The sequence below is a fragment of the Macaca mulatta genome, chromosome 11, assembly GCF_049350105.2.
Source record: "Macaca mulatta isolate MMU2019108-1 chromosome 11, T2T-MMU8v2.0, whole genome shotgun sequence".
In the NCBI taxonomy this organism is placed as follows: domain Eukaryota; kingdom Metazoa; phylum Chordata; class Mammalia; order Primates; family Cercopithecidae; genus Macaca; species Macaca mulatta.
The window spans coordinates 136712386-136732191 of record NC_133416.1 but is presented as its reverse complement, the minus strand read 5'-3'; the positions used below and the strand labels follow the sequence as shown (position 1 = coordinate 136732191).

At 42.7% G+C, this 19806-nt stretch overlaps 1 protein-coding gene across 1 annotated transcript in view; it reads left to right on the top strand.

The window, feature by feature from the left end:
* TMEM132D (transmembrane protein 132D) overlaps positions 1-19806 on the top strand; it is an 827192-nt gene that overhangs the window by 543855 nt on the left and 263531 nt on the right. Inside the window, exon 4 of the mRNA XM_015109701.3 lies at positions 14907-15090. Within this exon, the coding sequence (XP_014965187.3) occupies positions 14907-15090 (184 nt within the window). The remainder of the gene's footprint in view (positions 1-14906; positions 15091-19806) is intronic.

The window sequence follows — 19806 nt, the reverse complement described above, 5'->3', positions numbered from 1 at the left end:
TGTTTAGCTTCATGGAGAGTAGATTTCTCACCTGCAAACTGGGAGTAATAATGTCATCTTATTCATTGGAATACTGTGAAGATTACATGGGGTAAGACATAAAAAGCTTTTAAAGTAGTGTTTGGCACATTAAAAGAATACCCAATAAAGGCTGGGCACTGTTTGGGAGGCTGAGGCGGGCAGATCATGAAGTCAGGAGTTCGAGACCAGCCTGGCCAATATGGTGAAACCCCACCTCTACTAAAAATACAAAAGTTAACTGGGCGTGGTGGTTCACACCTGTAGTCCTAGCTACTCGGGAGACTGAGGCAGAAGCATCGCTTGAACCCAGGTAGTGAAAGTTGCAGTAAGCTGAGATCACGCCACTGCACTCCAGCCTGGGCGACAGAGCGAGACTGACAAAAACAAAAACAAACAAACAAACAAAAATATATATACACACACACACACACACAATAAAGTTAGTTTTTGCATCACTCTGGAAATAGATGCAAGAGAACCCTAAAATAAGATTTATCTTATTCTTTTGGAAAAGATATTCCTTTTTGGCCTTGAGGTCTGCTGAAGGGGCCTCAAGGTTCACTTTAGTTTTTGTTCTCAGGTCTCTGAGCCTCGGCCCTGAAGGATAGGGTCCTTGTCTGTGCCTGGGCTGAGCTGGAGCCTTGTCTTCCAAAAGGACATTTCAGACTGTTGCTTACGGCCAACAGTTTTGACTTCATCTACTTACGTGCATCCCTTTCTGGTGGAAAGGTTTAGATTTTGAGTCCAATGCACAAAGGAGTCTGCACAAGTGAGCATTATTGGGGAATGAGAGGAGCTGTCTGCGTTGGGAAGGAGCTATTCATTGTCCCTGTGCAAGAAGATTAGACCGCCGAGAGATGCCTCCAAACCACGCCTGTGGAGTCAGCCAGGAGGTATTTGAGCTGCATGTAGAGACTGGGCTCCCTACTGTGCTTCCTTTTTCATTGCCCTCCATACAATGGATGATGGCAAGCAGGTGAGTGAAGGAAGATGTTTAGTTTACCCATGCTAAAACAGCAACACGCCAGTGGGCAAAACTAAACTACGGGCAGGTCCCATTCCCAGAATGCTTCCAGTTTCACAAGTCTGACATAGCCCCGTGCCTTTCTCCTGGTGATTGCACTTTGTCCTCCAAGCAAAACCTGCCCAATCTCAACTGCAATGCTGCCTTCTCCATGGAGCCCCCAAATCAAGCCTGCCCACCCTGATTGCTACCTATTTGACTCATTGATGGGGAGGAGAAGAGGGAGGCTGGCAGGATGGGACTCTGTTTCTGAATCCAAACTGTTCGGAAGTGATGTTTGAACAGTTTGGGTTCCTTCAGACCTTGTGTCCCCTTGCCTGAAACTCTATTATTGTCTCCTCTTCACTCATTCTCACAGACATCTAAAATTCATGTTTTTTGAATTTTCCTCGCTTCGTACATTTTACCAATCATCTCCCCCAGATAGACTTAGTACATTCTACCTCTAATGCTGTTATTTACTGAATACTTCCAAGCGTACAGATATCCATATAATTAAGCTTTTATAAACCTCTTACATAGTTGTTCACAACCCTATTTGCATGTTGGAGTCTTCCTGGATAAAAAGAAGAGGCAAAGGAAGGAAGGAAGGAGGGAGGGAGGGAGGGAGGGAAGGAAGGAAGGAAGGAAGGAAGGAAGGAAGGAAGGAAGGAGGGAAGGAGGGAGGGAGGGAGGGAAGGAAGGAAGGAAGGAAGGAAGGAAGGAAGGAGGGAAGGAGGGAGGGAGGGAGGGAAGGAAGGAAGGAAAGAAGGAAGGAAGGAAGGAAGGAAGGAAGGAAGGAAGGAAGGAAGGAAGGAAGGAAACTGATTTCTGGGGTTACAGGAAAGAGGTCCCGATCCAGACCCCAAGAGAGGGTTCTTGGATCTGGCACAAGAAAGAATTCAGGGCAAGTCCACCGTGCAAAGCAAAAGCAAGTTTATTAAGAAAGTAAAGTGGTAGAATGATTTGTAATCCTTTGGGTATATACCCAGTAATGGGATTGCTGGGTCACGTGGTATTTGTGGTTCTAGATCCTTGAGGAATTGCCACACTGTCTTCCACAATGGCTGAACTAATTTACACTCCTACCAACAGTGTAAAAGCATTCCTATTTCTCTAGTCTCACCAGCATCTATTGTTTCCTGACTTTTTAATAATTGCCATTCTGACTGGCATGAGATGGTATCTCATTGTGGTTTTCATTTGCATTTCGCTAATGATCAGTGATGATGAGCTTTTTTCATATGTTTGTTGACCACATAAATGTCTTCTTTTGAGAAGGGTCTGTTCATATCCTTTGCCTATTTTTTGATGGAGTTGTTTGTTTTTTTCTTGTAAATTTGTTTAAGTTCCTTGTAAATTCTGGATATTAGACCTTTGTCAGACACATAGATTGCAAAAATTTTTTCCCATTCACAGTACGTTGCCTGTTCACTCTGATGCTAAAGGAAAAAAAAAAAAAGGAAAGTGGTGAAAGGGCAGCTATTCCATTGACGGAGTAGGATGTTCCTGAAAGTAAGAGGAGGAAGGCGTCTACCGTAGGTACAATGCTTGTATATGTGGGGAGATGTGTTCTGCTAAAGGGTTTGTGATAAAGCATTAATTTTCTTAATTACTGTATTTTCCAATAATCAATATTATTATCTTCAAGTAAAATTAGGAATGCCTTTGCTCTCAAGATATCGGGATATCAGGACACTCCAAGTCTGGGTCTGTTTAGTAAACATTATTAATTGTTCCCTTACCCATAAACATCTAGAGCCTGGGAATGCCTAACTTCCTGGGAATGCAGCCCGGCAAGTCCCAGCCTCACTTTCCAGCCCTCACTCAAGATGGAGTCGCTCTGATTCTAATGCCTCTGACATATCTGCCCCCTCCCTTTACAACAGGATCCTTAATCTGAAGGGTTGCGAGGGATGAAGATCCATCTTTAACTTCTTCAGGCTGAATAGGGGCGATGCTATTCCTGCCTAACTATTAGGGTCTCTTGCATTCAGGGTAGAGAGAAGCTCAGTCAGAGAGCATTGGTATGGTGAGGGTTGTTCATAACTCTTCAGTTCCAACAAAAGGTGATATCTGGAAGGTTAACAAGTGTCCATTTTAAGAAAGTGTTGAGTGAGCTTGTCTTGCATTCCCACACAAAGAGCACAACTGCAATATATTCCACAACAGCAAAGCAAAATGAGGAAAATCATTCTAAGTAAATGAAGCAGGAAGGCGTTCCAAGAACTGGGCAGTTGTTGGAACCCAACTGAGATAGGGTTGACTGATAGTGCCTCAATGACAGAGATGTGAATGTCTAAAGCTGTGATAGCCTGGGTAATCTTATGTGAATAGTCTGGAACATACACATAACATTCAGTTGTGATCAAAGCACAAGTTCACTCTTGGGCCGCTATTAAAATGTCCAAAGCCGTAGGGTTTTGTAAGGCTTCCTGCCTAATCTCAGAAGTTTCCCCAGTTAGGAGGGTACGACCGGGGCGTGTATTATTGAAAGCTGCAGCAGTGTGCTTGGCTAAGGCTTTAACTTGTAACTGGATACTGATTGTACCTGCCGGTGGGGAAAATAGAGCCATGGATAGAACCACGAAGATGCCCGTTTTTGTCACCTATGGTGAGCTTTTACAATTTCCCAGTTCGATGGGAGAGAGTCCACTTTGGTGAGGATGTATCCTGGGAGATAAGCACAACATCGTGTACATCTTCCAGTTCAGTTATAAGGTAAGTATGGCCAGCCATGTGTTCCACAAGCCCATAACCATCCCCAAGGAGAAGGGTAGTCACTCATTTTTGGCAAATTATCTTGCCATCCCATCCACATCTGGTCTGTTAGAAGGGTCTGATTACATTGTTGAGGTGACAGCCATCCTATATCATGGGTTTCAGTCTAGTGGTGACTATTATTATGACTTTCACAACATACAGGAGCTTGCCTGATACCTGCACTGGAACAGCTGTCATTCACCCGAATTCATCATGTATAGCATAACCTAAAGCGGGGTGGAGTTTAGCTGTTTTCTAATTAAATTAAAATGGTGCCTTCTTATCTTTTCATAGGAGGGGAAGGGGCTAAGGCCCGTGTGGCTATGATACATGGGAAAAGAGGGATTATGTTTATGATGTTCAGTTTCCCAGTCATAATAAAATCCCCATAAACTTGGGTTGGTTGGTTGAATATGCCAGGGCTACTGGACGTGGAGGAAAGTGGCAATTCTCCACATACCCAACAGTTTGTCTGATTATGCGAGAGGTGAAAGTCAGGGCCCACTCAGTAAATAAGTTACTCTCTGCATGATTCCAACTTATACCCAAAAGTAGAATACCAATCCATGTCTTTATGTTACCCATCCCTTTCATTTCTTCTGAACAGGAGTCGGAGGTCACTGATTGGCTCACGGGAATAAACGGGATCAGTCTCTTGTGTTCCGTTGGCCTGTGGGACTTCATAAGAGAAAGGTTTAATTCGAGATGAGTGGACCCAACTATTTGTTCCCAGAAGTTTAACTGCAGTTGGGGTACTATGGAAAACTTGATAGGGTTCCTTCCATTTTGGGAGAAAGTTGATCTGCTGGGGATCCTTCCTTCCAAGTATTTAATAGGACCCAATTTCCCAGCTGGGTTGGAACAAGATTCTCTTCCTTAGCTGGGTAAGGGAAGTCTTTGATTTCTATGTTCAAGGAGTGTGTTTTGCACTTGTTCTAAGTTGATCACATAATTCTGTAGCTTGAAAGTATCTGTGTCTATTCGGAGGCCTATAGTTAAGAAAGGTCTTCCATTCATTATTTCAAAAGGGCTGAGGTGCAGATTTCCCTTAGGGGCCCCTCGAACCCACAATAAGGCTACAGGTAATAAAGACAGCCAGGTTTCTATGTTTCTTGGCATAGGTTAGCAACAGTCCTTTTTAGAGTTGGATTAGCTCTTTCTACTTTCCCTGAAGACTGTGGCCTGCATGCCGAGTGAAGGCGATACTGAATTCCTAGGGCTGAAGATAGGTTTTGGGTAGTTGTCACTGTGGAAGATGGGCCATTATCACTGTATAAGCTCTCAGGCAGCCCAGATCTAGGAATTCTTTCCTTTAGCAAGAGGTTAGAAACCTCAATTACCTTTTCAGACAGGATAGAAAAAGCCTCAATCCAACCAGTCAATGTGTCAATGAATACTAATAAATATTTAAACTCTTTACATGGGAGCATCTGAAATGACCTACTTGCCCGTCTTTGCCAGGGTACGCTCCTCTATGCTGAGCAGGCCTTACTAGAGCAGGTGGTGAAGCTTGGTTATTTGGATTATTCCCGACACATAGTTCACAGGCCCGAGTTACCCGCTTTACTGTTTTAAGTAAGCCTTTTCCTATAAAAAGTGAGACATTAATTGAAGCAGGGAACCTCTTCCCCAGTGAGTAGAGTCATGCAAATGCTTAACTATTTTCCACTGATTAGCACCTGGTGTTAACAGTTTGTTGTCCTTCTTCCCTGGTGCAGAGCTACTTCCATCTGTAAACCATTCTACCTCAGGATTATCTAGAGGCTCATCTTCTAAATATGGATGGCTGGAGTAAACTTGCTCCATCACTTGAATACGAGAATGACCTAGGGTGCCTGTGGGTTCAGGCAAACAGGTAGCTGGATGCAAAGTCTGGCATACTTTAAGTGTTCTATCAGGAGCGTCTAGCAACAAAGCCTGGTATTTATTCACAGGAAAGGAGAAGGAGCCATTTCTGTCTGCCTTATCATTTCAAAAAGATACTACTGTTCGCAGCTGAGTTAACAAATCCTTTCCCAACAAGGGGTGGGGCATTCAGGAGAAAACCAAAGTCCCCGAAGAGCAGCTTAAAGGATAAGTAAAATAGCATCCGTGGACTTGTCCATCTATCCCCTTGACCGTACAGTTTTTGGGGTGACAGAGGCCCACTATAATGGATGAAAACAGAGTAAGCATCCCAGAAGGAAGTTAGTATTCTTACCTGCCACATCAAGGGTTACCCGAGGCTCCTCCAGGGATATGGCGAGCTGTCCAATGGGAGCTGTGGCAGAAGGTCTCGGGCCCGTCACTCAGGATTGCCTGGCTATTTCGGTCATCATCAGTTCGGGTGCCAGTGGCTCTTTCTGGGATGCTGGGCAATCCCTCTTCCAATGGCCAGTTTTCTTTTCTTTTCTTTATTTTATTTTAGTTTAAGTTCTGAGGTACATATACAGAACGTGCAGGTTTGTTACACAGATATACATGTGCCATGGTGGTTTGCTGCACCCATCAGCCCATCATCTAGGTTTTAAGCCTCACATGCATTAGGTATTTCTCCTAATGATATCTCTCCCCTTGCCCCCAACCCACTGACAGGCCCCAGTGTGTGATGCTCCCTTCCCTGTGTCCATGTGTTCTCATTGTTCAACTCCTACTTGTGAGTGAGAACATGTGGTGTCTGGTTTTCTGTTCCTATGTTAGTTTGCTGAAAATGATGGTTTCCAGTTTCATCCATGTCCCCGCAAAGGACATGAACTCATTCGCTTTAATGGCTGCATAGTATTCCATGGTGAATATGTGCCACATTTTCTTTACCCAGTCTATCATTGATGAGCATTTGGGTTGGTTCCAAGTCTTTGCTATTGTGAATAGCACTGCAGTAAACATACGTGTGCATGTGTCTTTATAGTAGAATGGTTGATAATCCCTTGGGTATATACCCAGTGATGGGATTGCTGGGTCAAATGATATTTCTGGTTCTAGATCCTTGAGGGATCACCACACTGTCTTCCACTATGGTTGAACTAATTTGCACCCCCACCAACAGTGTAAAAGCATTCCTATTTCTTCACATCCTCTCCAGTACCTGTTGTTTCCAGACTTTTTAATGATCACCATTCTAACTGGTGTGAGATGGTATCTCACTGTAGTTTTGATTTGCATTTATCTGATGACCAGTGATGATGAGCTTTTTTTTCATGTTTTTTGGCCACATAAATGTCTTCTTTTGAGAAGTGTCTCTTCATATCCTTCGCCCACTTTTTGATGGGTTTGTTTGTTTGTTTGTTTCTTGTAAATTTGTTTAAGTTTCTTATAGATTTTGGATGTTAGACCTTTGTCAGGTGGATAGATTGCAAAAATGTTCTCCCCTTCTTTAGGTTTCCTGTTCACTCTAATGATACTTTCTCTTATTGTGTAGAAGCTCTTTAGTTTAATTAGATCTCATTTGTCAATTTTGGCTTTTCTTGCCATTGCTTTCGGTGTTTTAGTCATGAAGTCTTTGCCTATGCCTATGTCCTGAATGGTATTGCCTACATTTTCCTCTAGGGTTTTTGTGGTTTTAGGTTTTATGTTTAAGTCTTTAATCCATCTTGAGTTAATTTTTGTATAAGGTATAAAGGAAAGGGTCTGGTTTCTGTTTTCCACATATGGCTAGCCAGTTTTCACAGCACCATCTATTAAATAGAGAATCCTTTCTCCATTGCCTGTTTTTTCAGGTGTGTTGAAGATCAGATGGTCGTAGATGTGTGGTGCTATTTCTGAGGTCTCTGTTCTGTTCCATTGGTCTATATATCTGTTTTGGTACCAGTACCACGCTGTTTTGGTTACTGTAGCCTTTTAGTATTGTTTGAAGTCAGGTAGCGTGATGCCGCCAGCTTTGTTCTTTTTGCTTAGGATTGTCTTGGCTATACAGGCTCTTTTTTGGTTCCATGTGAAATTTAAAGTAGTTTTTTCTAGTTCTGTGAAGAAAGTCTATGGTAGCTTGATGGAGATAGCATTGAATCTATAAATTGCTTTGGGCAGTATGGCCATTTTCACGATACTGATTCTTCCTCTCCATGAGCATGGAATGTTTTTCCATTTGTTTGTGTCCTCTCTTATTTCCTTGAGCAGTGGTTTGCAGTTCTCCTTGAAGAGGTCCTTCACGTCCCTCATAAGTTATATTCCTAGGTATTGTATTCTCTTTGTAGCAATTTTGAATGGGAATTCATTCATGACGTAGTTCTCTGCTTGTCCATTTTTAGTGTATGGGAATGTTTGTGATACTTGCATATTGATTTTTTTTATCCTGAGACTGCCGGAGTTGCTTATCAGCTTAAGGAGTTTTTGGGCTGAGACAATGGGCTTTTCTAAATATACAATCATGTCATCTTCAAAGAGACAATTTGAGTTCCTCTCTTCCTATTTGAATACTCTTTATTTCTTTCTCTTGCCTGATTGCCCTGGCCAGAACTTTCAATACTGTGTTGAATAGGAGTGGTGAGAGAGGGCATCCTTGTCTTGTGCTGGTTTTCAAAAGGAATGCTTCCAGCTTGTGCCCATTCAGTATGATACTGGCTATGGGTTTTTCAGAAATAGCTCTTATTATTGTGGGATATGTTCAGATCTAAAATTGGCACCCTAACATCACAATTAAAAGAACTAGAGAAGCAAGAGCAAACAAATTCAAAAGCTAGCAGAAGACAAGAAATAAGTAAGATCAAAGCAGAACTGAAGGAGACAGAGTCATGAAAATCCCTTCAAAAAAATCCATGAATCCAGGAGCTGGTTTTTTGAAAAGATTAACAAAATAGAGACTGCTAGCCAGACTAATAAAGTAGAAAAGAGAGAAGAATCAAATAGACAAAATAAGAAATGATAAAGGGGATATCACCACTGATCCCACAGAAATACAAACTACCATCAGAAAATACTACAAACACCTCTAGGAAAATAAACTAGCAAATCTAGAAGAAATGGATAAATTCCTAGACAAACACATCCTACCAAGACTAACCCAGTAAGAAGTCGAATCCCTGAATAGACCAATAACAAATTCTGAAACTGAGGCAGTAATTAATAGCCTACCAACCAAAAAAAGCCTGGGACCAGACAGATTCACAGCCGAATTTTACCAAAGGTACAAAGAGGAGCTGGTACCATTCCTCCTAAAACTATTCCAAACAGCAGAAAAAGAGGGACTACTCCTCAACTCATTTTATGAAGCCAGCATCATCCTGATACCAAAACCTGGCAGAGATGCAACAAAAAAAGATAATTTCAAGCCAGTATCCCTGATGAACATCCATGCGAAAATCCTCAATAAAATACTGTCAAACTGAATCCAGCAGCAGCACATCAAAAAGCTTATCCACCACAATCAAGTGGGCTTCATCCCTAGGATGCAAGGCTGGTTCAACATACGCAAATCAATAAATGTAATCCATCACATAAACAGAACCATGCCTAGCTCTTTTTCTTCTTTTCCTCTCATCAAACGTGCACATAACTGCTGCAGAGGTTTATCCTGACTGAGCAGCAAAAATGCTTGAACATAGGATATTTCATCCCGCTTTCCCTCCTGCTTACAAAACAAACTCACTTGAAGTATAGTATTGAAGACCATAGTTCCAGTAGGAGGCCATTTCTCTTGCTTTTCCAAATAATAACAAAGCCAAATACCAGAATTACATAGAAACACCAGTTTTCTGTTCTTAAGCCCATTCAGTTGAAACTGGTCCCAATGTTCGAGAATATATCCCAGTGGTGAGTTCTTTGGAACCGATGCTGTGGTTCCCGTGAAGGAAGCAGGTGATGCTGAAAGAAAAGTTCCAAACCTGTGAGATCATATTGCCGCTGGCTGAGTTCCACTAACAAGGATAAGACAGGTTTTGAAGGCCAGCTGCATTAATGAGGGGATCCCTGCCAAAAATCGAATTCTCTTATTCACATTATCCAAATAACGTAAGTGAACTGAGCCAGGAATCTTAGATAAACCACAACATGGACTTTGACAAAAATGTCGAATAAGGCAAAGGAAATGAAGAGGATTTAGATGAGAAGTACCAGAGCAAGCAGATTCTGGGCAATAGCAGACAAGCAAAGCTGGTTTGCCCAAATCCAAGAAAGGAGAGAAGTTTTTTTAGTGTGCAAAATGAAACAAAATGGCAAAGGGAAGAGTCCCCTGATTTCCATCCTTGTGCTTCTCAGTCACACCTAGTCAGCATAGTGACAACAAAACACAACCACATCTATCTAATCTTACTGCTCATAGCTGTTAAATACCAAATCTCAATCAGCAATTTTAGAGATGGAGCCATCAATGCTTTTTGCTCTTAATGTTTTGCAGGCAGACAGTTGGAAATCGGGAGGCACATAGGAAAAGACTAAGTTAAAATCCCTAAGACCCTTTAAATAAAGTCTCCTGAAAATGACAGTGAAACAGAGACAGCAACCAAGAAATCGATTCATACAGCAATAGAAAAAGGCAGGTTAATATGAAGAGCAGAGCCTGCGGTGCCAAACCTGCTTTTAGCCGAGAGGGACTTTACTGAGAGGAGCCTCTAACCCCCTAAATCTTAGAAGCAACTAAGTCGGGCCCTAACCCAAGGTCGGGCCTCTAACCCAAGGTTGGTCAAGCATCCTTGCCTTTTATTAAGAGGGGCCTCTAACCCACTCTGTCTTAGGAGAGACTCTGACTCCCCTAAGTTGTGCCTCTAACCCAATCCCATTCTGTACCCAGGTATATGCACCCCACTTACCCAAAGTTAGCCAACTGGTGCATGCAGATGATTTTCCTTTGGGTCGGGGGTCTCTTCAGTATCATCCATTTGGGGTTTGCCAGAAATACGTTACAGGACCCCAACATTTATCCAAAGGTAGTCATTGGGTCAGGGTTTCTGCACCGTAGTCCCATCTGTGATCACCAGAAATATGTTACAGGGAAGGGGTTCTGATCCAGACCCCAAGACAGGGTTCTTGGATCTCGTGCAAGAAAGAATTCAGGGCAAGTCCAAAGTGCAAAGCAAAAGCAAGTTTATTAAGAAAGTAAAGTGGCGAAAGGACAGCTACTCCATAGACAGAGTAGGACATTGCAGAAGTAAGAGGAGGAAGGTGTCCACCCTGGGTACAATGTTTGTGTATATGGAGAAATGTGCTCTGCTACAAGGGTTTGTGATAAAGGATTAATTTTCTTAATTACTATGTTTTATAAGAATCAATATTATTATCTTTATTTTTTTAAGACAGGGTCTTGCTGTCACCCAGGCTGGAGTGCAGTGGTACGATCTCAGTTCATTGCAACCTCTGCCTCCTGGGTTCAAGCAATTCTCCTGCCTCAGCCTCCCCAGTAGCTGGGATTACAGGCGCATGCCACCACGCCCGGCTAGTTTTTTTTTTTTTTTTTCTTAGAGGTGAGGCTCCACCATGTTGACCAAGCTGATCTTGAACTCCTGACCTCAAGTGATCCACCCATCTCAGACTCCCCTAAGTGCTGGGATTACAGGAATGAGCCACCACGCCTGGCAACATTATTTTCTGTAAAGCAAAATTAGGAATGTCTTTTTTCTCCAGATTTTGGGATATCTGGACACTCCCAAGTCTGGGTCTGTTTAGTAAACATTATTAATTTCTTCCCTTAACCGTAAACATCTAGATGCTAGGAATGCCTAACTTTCTGGGACTGCCGCCCAGCAAGGGCCAGCCTCATTTTCTAGCTTCACTCAAGATGGAGTTGCTCTGGTTCAAACACCTTTGACCCTGGCTCCACTCAGGAACAATCAGAAATCTGTAAGGATGATGCCTGGACATTGCTTTATTTGTAAAGTTCCCAGGCAATTTCAATGCATGGGAGGTGGAAAAGTCACTGCTTTAACCAGATATATTTTATAAACTTCTCTTCTACTGACTGTATTTATCTCCTATAATACATCAGATTCCCTTCTGATGAATATCAGGAGTTACATTCTATTATAAGCACAAAAGGCAACAAGATAAACATGACCATTGTTTTCAGGATATGTACCATCTGTCAGACACACAAACTGCAAGGGCACAGTCCTTGTCTTTAGAGTAAAACGTGAAGAAGTGATAAATATTGCCTACTATGCAAGAGTTTAGGAAGCTGTTCAGTGCTAAATATTTACAAAGGGGCATTAAAATTCAAATTCCCACTGTTGTACTAAGATACACATGATGAAATATTCCAACGAGATCACTGTGTGCAGCATTTATAAAGGAAATTGTCGGGAACTCGGTCCACAACCCTACCGTAGATGAACTATTGGAGAACTCGGGAACTCGGTCCACAGCCCTACTGTAGATGAACTATTGGAGAACTCAGGAGCTCGGTCCACAGCCCTACTGTAGATGAACTATTGGGGAACTCGGGAACTCGGTCCACAGCCCTACTGTAGATGAACTATTGGGGAACTCGGGAACTCGGTCCACAGCCCTACTGTAGATGAACTATTGGGGAACTCGGGAACTCGGTCCACAGCCCTACTGTAGATGAACTATTGGGGAACTCATGCAAGCTAAGGAGTCATTCCACAAAATCACACGCATGCAGCGTTTTCCCCACAAGTTCAAGGTACAACCTTCCTGAACGTTGGTATAGTCCTGGGTTAAGAATTCCCAACTTAGAATATTTTCATCACTACTTCATAGAGAGGGCAGTTGGCTGAAAAAAGACATTGTTGCTTTTACATCTTGACCAGGAAAAGGATGTAAAGAAGAAGGGAAAATCTAAATGTATAGAACAATCATGTAAGGTTATAGGAAGAGTAAAATTAGATGAAGTAAATGGAGCACTTTTACCTTATATTTATGGAATGGTATTATAGGTGGGTCTTCTAGGATGGCAAGAACTTACATATATGAAGAGATTTATAAGGTTTTTCTGATAAAACAAACACTAAAAACAGAAGTATGGGGCTGTGGGGTGGGAGGCGTCCAGTATTCCAGTGCAGGCAAGGTTTGTCGGTTTTTATTTGAGGTCAAGGAACCTGGAAGGAAATAGGGGTAGAACGTGATGTGGACATATAAGCAGTTATTGTGTACAATGAACTACACTCATGCAGGTGTTCACATGGCTCAAATGCAAGTAATGTTAATTCTGTTCTATAAATTCCTTTTCTCATGATTAAAAACAGAAGGCGAGGCCCAACACAGACAAGATGGAGGTTATCCCATTTCATCAACGGGAAAGTCATACCAAAATTCTTATCAAGTTCAAATACAAAAACAAAGATGCATTCTAGCATCTTAATTCCAAGTTCCCTCTAGATGTGAGTAGAAATGCCAGTCAGGGGCTTCAAAGAGACAGTGGCATCCTTTTCTTATGAAAAGAAAGGTGTGGGAGAAAAAAGCCCACCGTGGCCTAGGGGATTTGTTGACGATTTTTATCAAACCAGCTGCTTCTCAAAGAGTTAAACAACTTTTTTTCAGGAGCCAAGAGGGAGGGCATTTTGTAGGATTCAAAAACCAGCCGTCATCTTTTCCCCATCATTACTCATAGCCCATTGCAGCTATCCCGTTCCATGGAAGAGATGGCTGCTTAAGCGGAAGGCTGATCTCTGCAATTGGGGTTCTTTCTTTTGGCAGTTCTTCTCATCTCATTTCTCTGGCCCCCTCCTTCCTCTCCTCTTTTTTTCCCCCTCCCCTTCCTCTTCTTCTATCTTTCTTTTTCTTTTCTTTTCGTTTCTTTCTTTCTTTTTTTTTTTTTGGAGACCTATTTTCATTCTGTCGCCCAGGCTGGAGTGCAGTGGTGTGATCCCAGCTCACCACAACCTCTGCCTCCCAAGTTCAAGCAATTCTCATGCCTCAGCCTCCCGAGTAGCTGAGATTATAGGCACATGCCACCACACCCAGCTATTTTTTTTATTATTAGTAGAGATAGAGTTTTGCCCTGTTGGCCAAGCTGGTCTCGAACTCCCGACCTCAAGTGATCGCTTTCACCTTTCCTTTCTTTCTACTTCTCTCTCTCTTTCCATTTCTCCCTCCCTCCTCCTTTCTCTCTCTCCCTCCTTCTCTGTTCATTAGAATCTCCCCTGATATTCTAGTTTTCCATCTCATCCTCCCATTGAGAACAAGGCTCCCTGGAAGCCCCACCATTTATCTCGGAGCTTCTTACTGATAAACTTGGGTGAGTATGATGGTGTGATAAAAAATGTCAACAGCTTTGTCACATATAAAAGAACAAACCTTATTCTCCTAAATGTCAGAGTTCAATGATCATTTCTCAAAGGTTTAAATTCAAATCTTTTAGAAATAGATCTGACAGGTAGACGTTGTTTGTCCACTGAGGCTTTAAAATGCACCTCTCTCAGCGGGTTCCTCTGTTCATTCTCACCTACACCCTGTTCGTTTCCTCTTCAGGCAAAGGCAGGCACTAAATCTACATTTTTCTACCTGTCACATAGAAGAGCAGACATTATACCAAAAATCACTATGATGAGGCAGCCAGCTAATTAATTACTTAAATAGCTGTAAAAATAATCCAGAAAGTCCTAGGTGGATTTGTTTCTAGATGCATGCTTATAGGAAAATTGAGTGTCTAGCAACCAGTCTTTGTCTCAATGACTCCCATCACCATGTAGTATCTGGCGACTTCTCCATGCTCATCACAGCGTCCCCCTTCACCCTGCTTTGTTGTGCACACCTTGCCTGTTTCTCTGCAGTTCTGTCTTACCACTGCCAGATAACAGAACCGTGTCACCCTCAGACATCCTTAAAATTCTGTGTACCCAACTCAATCTGGCTGTGGCTTTGGAAAATCCAATAGAAGTTGCATAGACATTTGTGAGAGTGAGGAAACGTGTTCCCCTAAATGGAGAATGGGAAAGGAAGCGTTTAAGAAATGCAATCACTATTTCCTGTAATTATCCACAAATACCCGCTCTGGGGCAGCTGAGCAGCCCACAGACGGAAGGACTTTGGAACCTGGAGTGATAGTATCTAAGACCAGGCAAATGCTGCAGAGCATATTAAAGCTCCTTTGTTCATTTTGGAATGGCGTCTCTGAATGCTCTTTGCAGAGATGTGTGCACTTGATTCCGTGTGGAGGTACATGGAGAAATGGCCAAGGGCTGCCCACTCTCTGCCAAGCATGCTATGCCTCATCAGTACCTGAAAGCTGCTCTCCTCTGTGTCTTCTCTCCAGTGCGGATGGCGCCTCCTACGAGGTCATGCAGATCGACGTGGAGGTGGAAGAGCCCAGTGACCTGCCAGCCACACAGCTGGTCACGTGGCAGGTCGAGTACCCCGGAGAGATCACGTCTGACTTAGGAGTGTCGAAGATCTATGTGAGCCCAAAGGACTTGATTGGAGTTGTGCCACTGGCTATGGTAAGCAAGCCCCGCCTTGGGCTGTTAGGACTGAACTCGGGGGAGGGGAAGGCGCCGTACGGTGACCCAGGCTGGGTGGGGAAAAGTGGAGGAGCCAAGAACCAGGACAGGGAGAAATGAAACCACAAAGTTGACTGCCAATAGCCGATTGTTGTGTGTGTGTGTGAGTGTGTGTGTGTGTATCAATCGATCGATCTATGTATCTATCTATCTATAAAACAATTTTCTTAACATATTATTTAGAAAATAACCTCCAGGTATTAGATTTGGGTCTGCTATTGTGTGAAAATTGTTAATGACTTTGATAGATGTGTTTGTAGCTTATGATGTAGACACCTGTGGATCTCGAACCCACACAGCTGTGGAGTCCATGTAGATCAAGTATAGGAATGAAATGTGCTGAGACATTTGTCAAACACCTGCCTGGTCCCCCAGACCACCAGTTAGACAATATTGACCAGTGTTCTTATGCCATGCTGAAAGAACACCAGAAATCAGTTCTTCAATACAAGGCAACTGGACAGCTGCCTGGTGACACTAAACTGGTTACTGTGTTTGTTGTTCATTAGGAAATGTAAAGGTGTTTGGGTTACTGTAGTTGACAAGGGCTCTTACTGTTTTATTTGAGAGGCACTGAGCATCCCTGGTTATTATTTTGTGTGAGACGGTCGTGCCCTTTGCTTTGGACTCTTAGCGGTTCTGTAGCAACGCTTGAGCGTTGAGGGAATAGCAAGGAGAAAGGCTTGAACCCGGGAGGTGGAGGTGACAGAGCCAGCCTAAGTGACAGACCGAGACTTCATCTCAAAACAAAACAAAATGAAACACGGTGGGCTGAGTTGTTAGCAATGGGCTCTGAGCGGCTTCCTCTGGAACTAAGTGGAGAGCCAGAGTCCTGTCTGATCAACCTTTTGTACTGGGAGTGTTCTGACTCTTCCCAGAGCAAGGTGCCTTATTTTAACCTTGACTTGTTTGGTAAAAGAGTGTTGTCATGCAAGGGATGTGGTTGCCATTACTAAATTACTTTGCTTTTGTTCATTCTGTCTTTATTGAGAGATATGTGAAAGAAATGTTAGATCCATGCATCCATTGATTGATTCATTGATTGATTGATTGATGCCACACATTCCTGAAACAGAAGAGAAAAGGAGGAAAGCCAGCCTGCCTGGACGGGGGGCGGTGAGTGAGTTGAGTTTAGTCTCCGGGGAGCTTGGAAGCCAGCCTGAGGAGTTGGATTGTTGCGTGCAGTGGGAAGCCCCCGTGAGGGGTCTGCAGGGGAGCCACATGGACTGACTTACGTTTTCAGAAGATCAGTGTGGCTGTACATGGAGAATGAATTCAAGAGGGTAAGAGAGCATTAAGAGACTGTATTCTGGCTTCTGGAAAGAAAAAAAAAAAGACCTTATAATGCCGACCTACAGAGCTTGATGTTTACTTGGCTCTCGACATCCTGTGTAAATTTCAGCAGCCTGGGACTCATAAGGTGGCTCCGGCAGGTCAGGGTGTGGCCTCTTTCCATCCTGTTGCTTTGAGTAACCCCAAAGACATTGACCTAATCACTCTTACTCCAAATTAATGACAACCATACCCACGTTACAGCTATTTTCTAAATTTTCACATTCCATGTTGATGAAGCTGCAGGAAAATGGAAATCATTACACAAAGCAGGTGGAATTTTATATTTGTTAAGCTTTCTGGAAGTCAGTTTGGCAAATATTATTTAAAAGGTAATACAATATCGTATATTGTATTACTTTAAAAATTTGTTTATTATTTATTTTTCTTTTTTTGTGAGACAGAGTTCTACTCTGTCACCCAGGCTGGAGTGCAGTGGCGCAATCTCAGCTCACTGCAGCCTCTGCCCCCCAGGTTCAAGTGATTCTCCTGCCTCAGCCTCCTGAGTAGCTGGGATTACAGGCACCTGCCAACATGCCCAGCTAATTTTTGTATTTTTAGTAGAGATGGGGTTTCACCATGTTAGCCAGGCTGGTCTTGAACTCCTGACCTAAGGTGATCCACCTGCCTCGGTTTCCCAAAAGTGCTGGAATTACAGGCATGAGCCACCATACCCAGCCTATAAATTTTTATAATATATTTTATAAGTGGAAAAGGGGAGAGTGTGCTTCTCTCCTTCCCGAGCACCCTACCTCTGCTCCCACCCCATCAGCCTGGGAGCTCCACCAAGTGCTGACATCTAGCTGCAAGGGAGGCTGGACAGAGCGAGCTATTCCAGGAGCGAGATGCCCCGCTGCAGGCATGCAGCAGTGGGAGAAGGGAGTGCACCTGGGGAAATGTCTGGCGCTGTCCTGGCTGAGATAACAGCAGTGGAGCAGCAGCATCCACCTTAGAAGACAAGACTTCCGGATGCATTGCATACAGGTGTGAAGAAAACACACGAATAAAAGCTGTCTCCTAGCTTTAGGCCCAAACAAAAATTCCCGGTGTATCTCCATGACACTACCACACAAGCTTAAAATTTAAGAGCTTTTGGCCAGGCACGGTGGCTCACGCCTGTAATCCCAGCACTTTGGGAGGAGTGGATCACGGGGCGGGTGGATCACGAGGTCAGGAGATCGAGACCATCCTGACTAACACGGTGAAACCCCATCTCTGCTAAAAATACAAAAAAAAAAAAAAGTAGCCAGGTGAGGTGGCGGGCACCTGTAGTCCCAGTTGCTGGGGAGGCTGAGGCAGGAGAATGGCGTGAACCCGGGAGGCAGAGCTTGCAGTGAGCCAAGATCGTGCCACTGCACTCCAGCCTGGGAGACAGAGTGAGACTCTGTCTAAAAAAAAAAAAAAAAAAAAAAATTAAGGGCTTTTTTGTTATAAAATAACCTATGGTCTATATTTTTGTACAAAAATCTTTGCACACATTTTTAATGAACTCTTTCAGGTCAACTTTTAGAAATAAATTCAAATCAAAGGATATACAATATTGTATTACTTTTTCTATAATGTTTGCCAAACTGCCTTCCAGAAAGCTTAACCAATTTAAAATTCCGCCTGCTATGTGTAATGAAACTCATTTTCCTGCAACTTCCTCTAACATGAAATATTAAAATTTAGAAAACAGACAATTTATTGAGCAAAAAGTACATCTCAATGTTGCTTTAATTTGCCCTTCTTAGATGACATGTTTATTTCCTATTAAGCATTTGGTTTTTGCCCATTTTCTTTTCCCATTGGGAATTCAATTTCTTCTTATAGCTTTGTTATAAATCTTTTTTTTATTATGGTAGAAATCATATAACATTCAAGCTACCATCTTAACCATTTTAAGTGTATAGTTTAGTAATGTTAAGTATTTTCTCATTGCTGAGTCCAGAACTTTTTCATCTTTTAACACTGAAACTCTATAGCTATTAAACACAAATTCCTCCTCCCTCCTCCACAGACACTGGTAACCACCTGTCTATTTCTATATATTAGTGATCCTAACCTTTCCATTGACATACTGCAGATACTCTTACTAGTTTACCATTTGCCGATTAACTTTGCTGCTCAGACTTTTTTGGCTTGCTCAGACTTCTGTCTGTTTATTTAATTTGTATGTAGTCAAATCCAATATCTTTTCCATAATGGAAATCCCTCATCTCCCTCTAATTATATCTAAGACCAAAAAGGCATAAAATCTCCAAATATTAAACTATTCACACACAGCACAACTGTCTTCAAAACTAATGCTGAAAGTGAGTGCAATTGTGGTAATTTCATGCTGTTGTTAAGGATTTGAGGTCTGCTTGGGTTGGAGCTGGTGGCCTCTCCATTCTTTGTGTGCTGTGCAATTTCATCTCCAGGAAAGCTCTGGGATGAGATGAGGTCAAGTGCTTGCATTGAAAGCTACTTTTTAGAAGCACATTTTTTTTCAATATTTTGTATTTTTTTATTGAAGTTTTCTTCAGTATTGTGCCTTTTTTCCCCTAATGTCTAGGATCATGAAAGTTTTTAGTTTCTTAATCCAGTTATAGGTTTTTATGAGATTTATTACATTGTTTTCTCAGTTCAGGAAATCATGCCTTACTATGTTGTAAGTAAATATGTTTTTGTTTTTAGGGAGGCAAATTCTGAGGGAAAAGGTCATTAAAGGTGCATTAGCATTCATCTATTAAGTGCTTATCTGTAACCACATTAATGTCTGAATCTGGAGAGTGGTGTTTGCTCTTCTTTTCTTTCTTTTTTTTTTTTTTTTTTTTGGAGACAGGGTCTCGCTTTGTCGCCTGGGCTAGAGCGCAGTGGTGTGATCTCAGCTTACCGCAACCTCCGCCTCCCGGGTTCAATGGATTCTCAAGCCTCAGCCAAATAGCTGGTATTGCAGGTGTGCACCATCATGCCCGGCTAATTTTTATATTTTAGTAGAGATGGGGTTTTGCCATGTTGCCCAGGCTGGTCTCGAACTCCTGGCCTCAGGCAACCCGCCCGCCTGTGCCTCCCAAAATGCTGGGATGAGGGGCATGAGCCACTGCACCCAGCCTGGTGTTTGCATGTCTTGGAAAAGTTGGAGTCCCGTTTGTAGTGACACAGCTTTCCAAGGAGAAAGGTCTCCGTTTCTCAAAGTTCTTCAACGTCCTTCTCTCCTAACTGCCTCCTGAGTTTTGGCTAAAACAAGTGTTTCAAGTTCACACCAGTGTTCAGGGGTAATGGCACTGATATATATACTTTATCAATTTTTGAATGCCTCATCAGCTAGTCCTTTAAAACATTGTGACAAGTCCTCTTCAT